We start from the raw sequence: 14,645 nt of genomic DNA, 5'->3' as shown, positions 1-14,645 counted from the left end.
TTAGCATTTTAGCTGACAAGGAGGCTATACCCGGGTCTGAGCCCAGCCTGATTCTATAGCTTTTTTCATAATCCTGTTTTACATCACAGTGTATGCTTTGTTTTTCAAATCCTATATTGGAGTTTATTTTATTATTGGAAGATTCATGCATAGTTATTAAAATTAATGTTCTTCATACTAAAATAAAACACACCAACTCAGAGCTAACAGAGAAATTGCAGATTACCGAAAAACATGTTTCTTTGTCTGTACTTACCTACTGAAATTCAGATTTGGTTTTTAAATACGTTAAAGGAAAAAAAAAAACAGATTTCTAAGTTCTCATTGTCTCTTTCTTTTGCAGAGATGCTGTTCAGTTAAATGTGATTGCTACACGACAGCTTATTCTCCTTGCACAGCAAATGAAGAATCTGGAAGTGTTCATGCATGTGTCAACAGCGTACGCCTACTGCAATCGAAAGCATATCGATGAAGTAGTTTATCCTCCCCCTGTAGATCCCAAGAAGCTGATTGATTCTTTAGAGTATGTTTGAATTTATACACATTGCTTTTAGTCTTAAGATTTTGGATTCAAGTTTATCTTTTTTCCCTCTCTCTGTGCTATCTACACACATGTGCATGCATGTATTTATCCCTTCCTGTATTCAACAGCTGCTTATTTTCTGCTCAGTACAGGGTTCTTTCTGTTGGTGAGGTCATTGTAGAGTTTTCCCTTTGAGTCAGGTAATGATTGGAGGAAGGTCTCTGAATAATTTATCTCTGTGTTAGAAGCTTTGTTTTTTAGGTAGTCATTTCTAGCTCCTATGGAGACCAATGGCTGCTAACCCCAAGGTTCTAAAGAACTCCCTCTCCTGCAATGTACAATACATAAAAAGAGACTTTCTTTTTTAGGAGAACCAGAGGAATTCTAGTCCTTTAATTCATACTCCTAGTGTTACCATCTTTCTAAGGACAGGGATTCCTAGCAGCAATTCTTAAATGAACAGTATTTGTATTTGATAAATGTAGAGGATTATGTGAAATGTATATAACACAACCTAGCCTTCAGTTGCTTTTTGGTCTGACTTTCTTACCATATGAAGAAGTTTTTTTTTTGGACTACAATTATAGAAGCATTCCAACAGCCATTACATCTTTATATATTTGTTTTCAAACAGTATCTCTATGGGCTTTTTTCTTACAATTTTTGTTTTTTCTTGGTCCCATCTTTCCTCATAGATAATTCCATTTACTTTTGATTCCCACTATCCCTGAAATAAGCACACGTGACCTTTTAAGAAAGGGTTTTCATGGAAATGGATTGTAAGAAAATCAATACCATAGATGACTGAGACATTTCTTGTGAGACTCAGTTTCATAGATGTTCCTAAATATATACCTCATTTCATCATAGATCAATAAAAGTGTTTGTGATTTTGGAGAAAAGTGATGTTAATGAAGCTTATTACTTTTTGGCTTTTTAGTTTTGGCTTATACATGTATCTAAAGAAATGAGAAGACCTTGTAACCTAAATCTTTTTTTCTCCTTTCCTGGCTTTCAAAGGAATCTGTCTAGTCTAGTAAATGATTTGTGAACTTGCTGTGTAAACTCAGTAGAAGTAAGGTTTAGTGGCCTGAGTCTTTCTTCAGCATTTCTGTTTGTTTGTTTGTTTGTTTTTAGGTAGGGCAGGGAACTTATTTTCCCATCTGTCAACTACCTATCCTACCAAGTTTTCAAAACTCAATCTCCGTTGTAGTTTTTTCTCAAACTGGATAGCTATTTGCCTGTAGTTTAATGTTCTTACTCTTCCACATACACACACTTCCATATGTGGGAGCATTTTAAGCGTCTCTAGTTATTTTTATCATCAGATTGTAACAATATACAGAATCTATTTGAGTGCTTAGTAGACATAAAGGACAAGTTTCTAGAAATAAAGACATAGCACCTTAGAGAAAAATAAGGAAAGATCATTGACGTCACCTATTTGGTCATGGTCCTTTTTACAGGTGATCTTCAGAGATGGTAAGGTCAGTTAAGAGATGACTGAATTGTAGGTTGTTAATTGAATTTTCATAACAGGCTTTAATATTTTTATTATTAATCATAGTATTTGTTCATCTTTCTTGAGGATATACAATCCCAGTGATTCATCTTAAATATTTAGATTATTAGACATTTTATATTAAATGTGAATATATGTAAATAGCAAATGTGTATATTTAACCTGTTACTCTATTAGATGGTAATACATATATATGTACTTTCTAATGAAACATTTGAGACACCTGATCTATTTTGGAATTTATTTGGACTTTGGAAAGGAACTTCGTTTTCGTTTTTGGTAGCATCCCCGATCAAAGACACACAAATATTGAATGTTTAAACTGCTTGATAATTTCTAAAGACCCTTAATTGGTTCAGGTCAGTTGAGTTTGCTATCTAAATATGATTTATGAAAGATCTATTGGTTCTTATTTGATATAGGAGTTGGAGATAGTAGACCTATGTTTCATATTTAAAGACACAACCTTTTTTTTTCCCCTGTTAGTAAAAGTTATTGTATGGCACATGCCTTTAATCCCAGCACTTGGAAGGCAGAAGCAGGCAATTTCTGAGTTCAAGGTGAGCCTGGTCTACGGAGCAAGTTTCAGGACATCCAGGGCTACACAGAGAAACCCTATTTAAAAAAAAAAAAAACAAGAAAAGAGTTATTGTGCAACTGTTTAAAACAGGGCAACAGATAGGTTTGTGCAAAGTTCAATTAAGTAGGTTTTTAATCTATGATAAAATATTTGGATTTTTTAATGTAATTTCTTTGTTTGCCAGGTGGATGGATGATGGCCTAGTAAATGATATCACACCAAAATTGATAGGCGACAGACCTAATACATACATCTACACCAAGGCACTGGCAGAATATGTTGTACAACAAGAAGGAGCAAAGCTAAATGTTGCCATTGTAAGGCCATCGATTGTTGGTGCCAGTTGGAAAGAACCTTTTCCAGTAAGCTCTTTAAAGTTGTTAAGTAATTGGGATTTAGAGTTTTAAGTTCTAACTGTATAAAGAATAGGCATATGATTTAAGAGTTGTGTTATATGCTGAATGTGCTCTACTGTACAGAGCTGATGAGCATAGAAAGAGATATATTACTCACGCCTTTATCTCTAAGGTGCTTCTGAGTGTATGGAATGTAGAGTAACAGTTTTAATTTCTGGCCGAAAATCAAATCAAAAGTTCTGACATTGTGTCTTCAGTAAAGGAGACCACGATTTCATCTGTTTTCATTGCCAAAAGAAAGTTATGTAAAGTATATCTTTCTATGTGTAGATTACAAAGCTAAGAAAAGCATAAGAGGTTTCTTTGGTAACTTGCTACTACTAAGCAGGAAAAAAAGGGTGTTAGGATACTGTTAAATCCTTAAAATAAGAGAAGGCAGAAACAAACACTAGAAAGTAAGCTGATTCAGGAAAAACAAAACAAAACAAAAAGCCCAAGGTCTGTATAAATAGCAGTAATTGATAGCCTGTCTTTTGTTGTTTTGATAATTATTCTGTTTTCTTCTGATTTACTAACTAAGTTTAAGGAACACATATTATTTTCTCTTAATCAAGATACTATATTAATAAATAGTATAAAATTAAAGGTGTATGGGCTTAATTTATGAAAAGCTATGCAAAGTATACAGTATTTTTTTCCCCTTTGTGGAGATTTAGCAGAGGTAGATAATAATTTAAAAATACTTTGATTTAGTCATTTATTACCCTAGAGGAAACTCTTGGGACATTTTTGGGTACTAAGACCACTATTTTTCATGGAATGTAGATCTTTCTTAGGCTTTGGGAGAAAACGACAAAGTGTGTTTGGAGTTAGCACTTTCAAATAATAAATCTACTTTGATAGTAGTTTTAACCTCTTTTTTTTTTCCTTCAATTTATGACATTAGGGATGGATTGATAACTTTAATGGACCAAGTGGTCTCTTCATTGCGGTAAATAAACTTTTTGATTTAATTCTTTGATTAAAAATTCCTGTATCTTTATACTTATGTCTATGTATATGTGTTTTGGCTATGTATCTGAATGTGTTGTTTTTAATTTCAAAAAAGGCTGGGAAAGGAATTCTTCGAACAATGCGTGCCTCCAACAATGCCCTTGCAGATCTTGTTCCTGTAGATGTAGTGGTCAACACAAGCCTTGCTGCAGCCTGGTATTCTGGAGTTAATAGGTATATGAGGCAACGATATTGCTTATTAACTGTGTGGTAACTGAGAGGGAAAAGGAGCTTAATCCCTTAGTCCTGATTGTACCATGTTAGTAAAGTGTCCTATTAGGATATAGGAAATTCCACTGTTTGTTCTAGTTGCTGAGCAGTGGAAGCAGTAACATGTGGAACCATCAGTGGTAAGAAAGAATTAATGAATTCACAGATTTTACAGGTTTGTTAGGAACTAAAGAAAGTGTGGGGGGGGGCGGGTGGATGGATGGGGGTCCTGAATGATGATTTAAGTCAAACTAAAATAGTCTAAACAAGGTGTGTGTGTGTGTGTGGTGGGCGGGGGGGTGGGTGGATGGATAGGGGGTCCTGAATGATGATTTAAGCCAAACTAAAATAGTATAAACAAGAGATGTTTTTTGTATGTCAACCATGGCACATTAGAGCAGCTGTAATAATCTCTGAGCATCCTTTTATGGTAATAATAGTATTTGTAACTAAAGCCTAAACATATAAGAAATAATCCCTTAGGGTGCTTTTTGTATAATATAGAATAGGTACCCAGCATCATCATGTCTTCCTGCTTTGAGAGTACATAAGACTTAAGATACTTTTGACTTCTCTTATGTTTCTTTGCTTTCATCTTTGTCTTTGCAGACCAAGAAACATCATGGTGTATAATTGCACAACAGGCAGCACTAATCCTTTCCACTGGGGGGAAGTTGGTATGATTTTATCTATGTTTTTGAATGTTAGAACGTAAAACATTCACTGACTTTTTTAAATGGGGTTTTGGGGCCACTGAGTTACAAAGTTATTCTTATTTTAGTTACTGTTTGAGAATAACTACCAATCCTGCCTTGTGGACACCTTCAATGTTTCACATAGCCTGATGTATATGTCTCCATTCACCTAGTGAGACCCTAGCTGTTCTCTTGTCATCTGCAACACTCTCATAGACTACCTGTGACTTAAATAAGTACACTCAGGTCTTATGTTGCCAGTCTGTAGGTAATATTTACACCTAAAAGAGTAGGTTTATCAGTTGGTCCCCAGACTTTTAAGTGAAGGAGTTAGGAAGTAGGATACTTTTTGCCAGACTACATTCTACCAAAGTAAAAGATCTATAACAAGTAGAACATTTGTTAACTAGCTCTAAAATAGGCTAGTAAAACTTGAAGACAATTGAAGGCAAACTCTTTTTAAATTGAGTCAGATATAAATATTTATGACTTTCTTTTTAAAATCTTTTATTTCCAATTGAATTTTTGCTATTCTAAATAATTTTGTTTTTAAAGTAAATTGGTTCTGGGGATCAGTCTACCCCTTTCCTCACCCATCCACAGAGTCAAGCACTCTACCACTTCATTCCTGGCCCTTATTTCTGCTTTGCTTTGTTTTTTTCGAGATAAAAATCTCACTATGTAGCTCAAACTGAACTGGAATTTGCAATATAGTTCTGGCTGGCATCCAACTTTCTATCCTCCTGCCTCAGCCTCACAAGAGCTGACATTATAGTCATACACCACCACACCTAGCTATCTTAAAGCAGTCTTACTTGATATTTGTACTAGGGTTTTTCTGTGCCATTTGTATTTAAATTTAAGGATTGACTGGAGTATGTAAGAAAAAACTCTATAGTGATTTCACAATATTTTAAGTCATGGTCCTTCAGGGATATTGAGGCATCTTAAGTAAGTGAGGTTTTTATACACTTTGTTGTGTTGTACAGTTTTATGAAAAATCAAATTCCATATTATACATTTCCATTAAAATATTAACATAGAAGATACCAAGTTTGATTGTGTTGATGTTGAATAACCTAAGTAAACTACAGCAGAGGTTATTTTGGGGTTGTTTTAAGCTTGTATGATGTGTCTTAATTTGAGTAAATCATTCATAAGCAAAGGATGATGATTTTCCTTTTCTTTTTTAAGTAAGTACAGTAATAAGAATCTGGAAAGAGGAACAGAAAGAAAGAAGCTATCGTGAGAGGTGAAATATAGAGAGTGACATTATAAAGTGGCCTAGGTAAAACATTAACAAGATTTTCAGGATGAATTTTAGTAAAAATTTATTCATTTAATTAAAATTCTGGCAGTTTTTAAACCCCTTGGAATCAGCAGTCTAATGCCCATTTCTCTTAGCTATGGAGAATAGAAAAGCTTGTTTTTTAAATGAATGAACTCTGAATCTTTGGTAAAATATTTTGCATTGTGAAAACATGATTTTTTTTTTCAAAACTTCATTACATGGTTGTTATCAAAGCTGTTACACAACTTTTCTTCCTCAGAATACCATGTAATTTCCACTTTCAAGAGGAATCCTCTCGAACAGGCCTTCAGACGGCCCAATGTAAATCTAACCTCCAATCACCTTTTATATCAGTACTGGATTGCTGTAAGCCATAAGGCCCCAGCATTCCTGTATGATATCTACCTCAGGATGACTGGAAGAAGCCCAAGGTAATGGTGACTAGCTCTGTCTTATCTGTTCCTCTGACTGTTAAACAACCCGTGCTTAACACTGAAATGCTATTAATTCTTTATCTGTTCATGCTTATGATAAGGCTTAATGGCCTTTTGTGAATGAGAAGACTCTTGAATGTAAGACACTGTCAGAAAAGCAAAGGTAGTGCTGTAAGTCACTCTATTTGTTCTAAATTTTGGGTGATAAATTACTGTCATATGTTGAAGTCTAGGTCTAACTTTAGGTTCTTTCTGAATAAAAAAAAATATTCAAAATGCTTTAACGCTTATTTTTCCTACAGGAGATTGTATAAATCATTTCTTCAGGATGAATCCTTTAAACCAAGTACTCAGGCACCCTAATATTAAGTTCTATACCAACAACCTAATACTCCATTATTGGAAGGGTGTCAGACATACAGTACCTGCATTATTGCACGATCTTGCACTCAGGTTGACAGGTCAGAAACCGTGGTAAGAAGAATAGCAGTAATACACTATGTATTGGTAAGGTGGTGGAAGCTTGCTGGAGAGACATCATGTCGCTAGCATGAGCTTAGCTTTTTTAGAATTACTAACCTGATTAAACACAATCACAATCAAGATGCCAGGACATTTCCTAGAAATTGGAGATGTTCAGATACCAAGAATGGATCTCATCTTATGGGGTCACTGATTCTCCAAACTCCCATTATAGCAGGAAATGTCCTACCTCGGGATTGTCATTGTTATTATAAGCTGAAATTGAGTCCTTCGCTCTCCCTTAAAAACCTAGTGCTGAAGTTTCTACAAGGGATTCAGGGTCAAATATTTTGCTTTAAAGTTGATGGTTTAGTTTCATATGAAAAATATAGGATAATTCTAGAAAATTACTTGAAATATCTTAGCTACTTATTCAGCTTATAATATGGTGATTACAGTTTTTGACTAATGTTCTAGTTTTAAAAAGTTGACAAACAGTAAACTTGCTCTTTTCTTATAGTTGTAATATCTTTTCTTTCTCCTTTCCTTTTTTTTCATTGAAACCCCACAAATAAAGTTCTCCTACTTACTGTCTTTACCACATAGTGAACAGTTAACCCTCTGGCTAAGAGAATTCACATTCTTCTACCTTGAACAGTGCAGCTAATTCTTTCCTCCACAAATCCCTATAATATCAGCTGGAGGTTTTGCCATTTAAATCTGATCCAGTTACAGATAAGATAGTTTAGAAATGACATTGCAGATTCCATGACAAAGCAAATTAGCAGCTGCCCATGTACTCTGTATATGTTGAGAGAAACATAAGGTAATGGCTTCAGACAGTCTTGTCAAAAAGAGAAAATGGGGAGGCATGAAGCAAACACTGTTCTATAACAGTTCTCAATTGCAGTCCAGGTATATGTTGACAACTAGACTCGTTTCTACATTCTGAAAAGTCTTCATTTTTTTTTCCATAAAAAAATGACCCATGCAAGTTTGAACAGCCTACTCATTCTGTTTCCTGCCCATAAAAAGTTAGAATCCAGGACAGGGATTGGGAAATTTTTCTTTAAAGGGGCCATCTTGTATACATTTAGGCCGGGTAAGGAATTGTTTCTGTTACTACCAGTCTGCTCTGCTGTTAAAAGAAAGGAAAGTCATAGACATGTTTATAAATAATGAACATGATTGTTCAGTAATAGAATGGATTTGGTATGTGGGCTCTTGTTTACTTATTTTTGTTACAGAAACAATTTCATTGGTATATATATATATATATACATATATATATGTATATATATATTCATGTAGCTAAAAATTAGGAGTTTCCATTGTGTCTTTTCTAATCAGATAGATCAGAGCCTATCACAGATCTCTTTGAGACAGCCCTTCTTATGTCTCATTAGATTGCTATGGAATATTACCTATAGATACTAAATCTTTGCTTCTTACAACCTGCCATCCAAATAGTAGAGAATATGGTATCTGTCTTTACAATCTGGAGAGATTTTTGTTTGGTCTTTCTGTTTAAAAAAATTCCATGTTTGTGTAAGGGCACTCTAAATTCTTAAAGAATGTTATATCTCTACCCTGGATTTGATTTATATTCAGAAACTATCTTTTTCCCTTTTGTTTTTAAATAATTGATGGATACAACCTAGAATTTCTGAATTCTAGATTTAAAAATATCACTTTCTATACATTTGATTCGTTACTATTCACAGACTTAGTAATGGCCTAACAATAGGTTAGTGTCTGTCTCCCACTATCCTGTCAGGTCTGTTGCTGCTTCTTACCCTCCTAATGGATTGCCTACTGTCTTCCTTTTAATACATTCTTAGTAAACTGGTTAGCTGGTGATTGCAAGGGTAGCTAGCACCAGTAGAGTGGTCCACTCAGCGCAAGAATCTTGAGAATTCCCAGCTTTCCCATGTGCTTCTCCCAGCTTGCTGTATGCAGCAGTTTTTCTGTGTAGTAAACTATGCCAAATACTTCCTGAGGGAAACTGCAGCTCAGTTGTGCTTCCTCTACCTGGCACTGTTCTGCCATTATGAGCCTATGGCTCAGGACTTGTATGCTAGCACTTGTGAGCATGAATGACAGGCATGCAGTGCCATAAGAAAATTGTTTTTTAATGAATTCCTGATTAGCCTTTTACATTTTCTCCAAATTTCATTCAGACACTTTACTGTCTAAGATCAGCTTGTCTTCATTCAAGAAATCTTGACTAGATTAAATTTTAGGAATATAGGTTTGGTTTTTGTTATCTTCATGTTACTGTAGCTTCAAGCTGTATAAAGCGACCTCTAATTTTCTTTCCATGGCCCTTTCAGATTTCAGTAAATGATCTCAAAGGTCACAACAGAGTTTACCACCTAATTCTAAAATGCCACAAACCTCAACTTTGTATTATTGTCAGTCCTTCCCAGTACTAAGATGTCTTACTCTATTGCATGACAAGTCATTATGTAACCATAGTGTCTCAAAGCAAGTTATTTTGTTTATGTGTCACAACTTCTGTGAATAAGGAATTCTGGAGAGATTTGGATGAGTGGCTGTGGTTGAAGTAAGTCTGTAACATGAGGGCCAGGCTTGTTGGGGTTTCTGTGTATCTTTGTCCTGCCCAGTTCCCACAGCTCACATATCCCAAAGAAATTACACAGAGAGTCTGCATTAGATAGAAACTGATTGGCCCATTAGCTCAGGCTTCTTATTAGCTCTGGTAACTTATATTAGCCCATTATTTTTATCTATGTTAGCCACATGGCTTGGTACCTTTTTCAGCAGGGCAGGTCACATTCTACTTCTTCTTTGGTCTCGGCAGGACTGGGGGAAGAGCTTCTTTCTTCCCAGAATACTCCTGTTCTCATTGCCCCACCTCTACTTCCTGTCTGGTTTTCCCACCTATACTTTCTGCCTGGCTATCGGCCAATCAGCATTTATTTAAAACATAATTGACAGAATACAAAATTGTCCTGCACCAGTAAGTCTTTAAGCTGTGATCAGACAGGAACCAGGACATATACACTAGAGTGAGTCATTAAGGGAGAGGAAGGGTGCATAGTAGCTAGGCAGCTTTCTTCCTTTAGAATTCGACTCTTCATGTGTTGTCTGCACATGGTCTGGTTTGAGATTCCTTGTAGCATGACAGCCTCAGGGGTCATTAGACAGGATTTAAGGTGACTGAAGTCTTCAAGGGTGAGTATGCAAAGAGCCAGACAGACAGACTACTCTTAGCGCCATTCTTACTTCTGAAGTGAACACCTCATTCTAATGTCTTCCCCTTGTGATAAGAAGTTAGTGTAGGTAACAGTGTAATTTACTTTGTAGGATCTATCAAAGCAGGAATAATCTGAGACCTCTGTAAGTTTATAATATAAAAGCAGCAAGGAGTAGGGTATGGTGCTGCAGACTGTAATTTGAGTACTCAGGAAGCTGTGAAATAGGAGGATTTCCACTAGTTTGAGGCCAGCCTGGGCTACATAGTTACATAGGCCAGCATAGAATGATTGAAACCCTGTCTCAGAAAAACAATTAAGTAAATAAAAGCAACAAGGGATATAAAAGTTTACTTAGGTGATGTACACGTTAACTTAAGTCTTATAGTTTATTCTTTAGATATTGCCTAGTCAAGAGTAAGTGAACACTATGTTACACCTTCTGTAGACCCTAATATAATACCTCATTCTACATTAAACTAATGTTGTTCAGTTCATGGAATCCAGTTTACTCATTTACATGATTTTGAGTATCAGCTAGATAAAGTCTGACTCATTGTATATTTTGAGATAATTATGTTCCATTTCTTGGTTAAAGGGGAAACCAGGTTACATGTAGAATCATCATTAATTATTCTGCATTTAGCATTATGTCATTGTTGCAAATAGCATATTTTAAAAAGTTATTTCATGTTTGTTGTTTAACTTCTCTGAACCTGACATTTTTCATCTACGTGATTCTCACCAGGAGACATTTGACAATATTTGGAGTTGGTCATCACAATGGGGAGTGGTGTGCTTTACCTCAGCCCCAGTATGCTGAGGCCATGGGTACTGCCAAGTATCTTAGTACATAGATACTTTTATTTGTGATAGCTAAGGTTGAGAAATCTTAGAATAGATGATTATTAAGATTTGGCCGTACTGTAAATTACGATTAATTATATTTTATTGAGTCTATTTTAGAAGTTGTCATAGTAAAGAATAAATACATCCTCAACAGGTACCAGACAGTATAGTCACAGCATTCACTATGACATGTTGAACCAGAGCAATGGTACAGTTTCAAGTGTACTTCACTTTACCAATATCTTGATGATAATTGTCTGCAAATTTCTCATATGTATGAATTTTCAACTCTTCTAACTTCTTCCCTCTGTTTCGTGGGTTTTTTTGTTTGTTTTTGTTTTGTTTTGAGACAGGGTTGAGTTATAAACTAGTGTAGCTCCACATTCATGGCAGTTTTCCGGCCTTAGCCTCCCAAGTGTGGGATTACAAGCATGCTTGAGCTGCCATGCCTGGCCCCTCTCGGTTTTTTGTTTGTTTGTTTGTTTACTTTTAAATAAGAAATGTTCTTTGGATGACGGAATCAAGGGTTAATTTTAGGGCAGCTATTGTCACTTGAATGAATCCACACATGAGATTAGGCAATAATGGACAGTTAAGGAGTCAGGAAGAAAAATGTTTTAGTAAAATACTCATTGGAAAATTATGTGAACTATGCATGTTTGGGATGAAATTAATGTATATTATAATTTTGTATATAATTATGTATATTATAAATATTGATTGTTCTAAATTTGTTATATCTTTAAAGAAAAAATTCTTTTAGAAAAATCTTGTTCATTAAAGGAAAGTTCCCTAAGTTTTAGCTATATGTTTTTAAATCTTTATCTAGACATAACTTTGGATGTTTGATAATTCTTTACATGTTTAATGAAGAATTTATTATAGAATTCCTTAGTAAATTAAGTAGTTTTTCTTTACATTATTCATATTGCTTTATTTCCTTCAAGTATTTTATTCAAGGTTTCTTTCTAAATGTAATAAATGTTATCATAGTTTCTTGGCTAATGGTACTATTTTTATTTTCTTTATCATTTCTTATATTCTGATTTTTCTGCCATATCCTCCATTTGTAAAGCTCCTAATTTGAGGTCTTTCTAAATTTCATATACTTTTAGCTAATCCTTTTTGTGGGAATGTAAATGGAATTTTTTTATTTCTACATGAACTATTTTCCTGGGGTTTTTTTTTTTGTTTTTTTTGGGGGAGGGGGTGTGTATGTGTGTAATTGATTCAGAAAGCTCTTTCTTAATTACTGCTCGGATTAGTACTTTGATATCAATGACTTATACAAGTGATAATATATTGTCTGATAAGATTAAGGTTCCTTGCCCTTTAAAAGGAAACAAAGAATTATTATACTGGTTTGTTTCTCTGAGGAAAGACATGGGTGAGGCCTGAGCAATTAAGTATTTCAGAAAGTCCTTGGCATTAGTCATTGATTTCACAGCACATCCACATGATCAGAGGTGGTGCCAATCACTGCTGAAGAGAAAGTTGTATTTTTCTACTAGAGTAGACTAAATGGCAGAGGAATATTTCTGTTATCTGCTTCAGTGATGCTGAAGTGCTGGGATTATAACATAGTTGTAGAAACTGTGTTAAGGATTCTTATTAAGGACAGGTATAGCTAAAAAGCAAAGGGAGTCTAAACTGAGCCTTATCTAATACTTAGAAAATTTGAATTTAAACTTCAGTATTGCATATGCTTTGAGAATTAATTCTGTGTCAGCAGAATTTTGTGCAGGTGATAATAAATTTCCTTTGCTGCTACTTCCAATTTGTTTTTATTTGGGATTTATAATTTATGCTCCCAAGATGCAGAAATATTCTGATTCTCTGCTATTTTGTTACACTTACTGAATTACAGTTGGGAGTAAGTGGTTGGGACCGTGGTGATAATGGGATTTTTTTACCCAGTCTTTATATGAACCTCTTGGTTTTTCTTGAAATACAGGATGATGAAAACAATCACCCGTCTTCACAAAGCCATGGTGTTTCTTGAGTATTTCACAAGTAACTCTTGGGTTTGGAATACTGATAATGTCAATATGTTAATGAACCAATTAAACCCTGAAGATAAAAAGGCAAGTATTTTCTGTTTTAGGTTAAAAATACCTAACCAGAAAACAGCCTGAAATCTAGGCATTTCCCACAACCAGTGCATAAGTCAATCTAATTATATTTTGTCAGTATTTTAATTTTAATTACTTATAGAGTATAAGTATACTCTATACTTATACTAAGACTGCATTGTCTTAGAATTGATAAAGTATTTGGGAATATCAAAGGCTTTCTAAAGTACAAATGAGTTGTTAATCCTTTCTTCCCACAGGTTGAGTTCAGAGAGAACTTTAACATCTTTATAGGTCTTATGTTCAGGATATCTTGTTTTCTCTGATTCTTTTTTTTGGTGGTGGGGGAGGGGCTCTAATTGTTTTCATATTGTATGCTCTTTGCATTCTACTCTGCTTGTTTGAAAACTAAACTGTATTCCTTCTGAAGTTACCTCAGATTTTGTTTGTTTTGTCACATTATGTACCTCTGGCTGGCGGAACTTCCTATGTAGACCAGGCTGGCCTCAAACTCACAGAGATCCTCCTGCCTCTGCCTCCTGAGTGCTAGATTAAAGGCCTGGGCCACTACTGCCCATCGATCCCCTATATTTTAGTGTTTATATCTGTCTTAAATACATCCCATTACCTCCTGTTAGAAATATAGCAGTGCTAGGGATTAAACCTAGGGCCTTATTCTCAGTCCCGTCCTTTTGGTGGTTAGAACCTTAGCACAGCCCTGACTGTATCTTCAGCTCACCAGCCATGTGCTTACGTCTTACTCTACTTCTCCAGTTCAAACCCCACAGTTAGGAGACAGTTGCTCCATCTGTTTTCAGTTTTAGAGCTTCTCTTTATTATCATTTTCTTTCTGTCTTTTGTGTTGTGTAGGACACCAGAATATGGCGTAATTAGGAGACTGATCATAGTGAAACTTTCAGATTTTGATTATCAGTCTTTATTCACCCTAGGTAGCTTTTTTTTTAACACTATTTCAGCACATTAAAGATTATTTTATGTTCTATTCTGTTACAGTTAAAAAGTCAGTTATTTGTTTCTCCTTGTTCTTTTCCAGGTTTTTCACATATTTGGTGTTCTAAAACTTTGTTTGGGCTTTTTATATCTGTAGATGGGTGTCTTTCTGCAATTTGGGAAAATCCTTAAGCACTGTTTCTTCAGGTGCTACTATTTCTCTCTGGTCTTATCCTCTCACAGAATGGTTTTGTGGTAGACCATGGTGCCCTTAGGCTTTTAATCCATTTGTTATTTTAACTAAAATGTAAATTGTTTGTTTAAATTCTCCAACAGCCAGTCAGCAGTGTTGAAACCATTCCAGTTGAGTTTTTCTTTTTTTTTTCTTTCTTTTTTTTTTTTTTTTTTTTTTTTTTTTTTTTTTTTTTT

General features: G+C 34.9%; 1 protein-coding gene across 1 annotated transcript in view; it reads left to right on the top strand.

The window, feature by feature from the left end:
* The window catches only part of Far1 (fatty acyl-CoA reductase 1), a 52,131-nt gene that overhangs the window by 30,744 nt on the left and 6,742 nt on the right, over positions 1-14,645 (top strand). Inside the window, exons 4-10 of the mRNA XM_005351024.3 lie at positions 344-523; positions 2,810-2,987; positions 3,928-3,972; positions 4,090-4,208; positions 4,854-4,921; positions 6,490-6,661; positions 13,148-13,277. Of these exons, the coding sequence (XP_005351081.1) occupies positions 344-523; positions 2,810-2,987; positions 3,928-3,972; positions 4,090-4,208; positions 4,854-4,921; positions 6,490-6,661; positions 13,148-13,277 (892 nt within the window). The remainder of the gene's footprint in view (positions 1-343; positions 524-2,809; positions 2,988-3,927; positions 3,973-4,089; positions 4,209-4,853; positions 4,922-6,489; positions 6,662-13,147; positions 13,278-14,645) is intronic.

This window comes from Microtus ochrogaster, chromosome 8 (genome assembly GCF_000317375.1).
Source record: "Microtus ochrogaster isolate Prairie Vole_2 chromosome 8, MicOch1.0, whole genome shotgun sequence".
NCBI lineage: Eukaryota > Metazoa > Chordata > Mammalia > Rodentia > Cricetidae > Microtus > Microtus ochrogaster.
The sequence above is the reverse complement of the archived record's forward strand: the minus strand, read 5'-3'. Positions and strand labels throughout refer to the sequence as shown.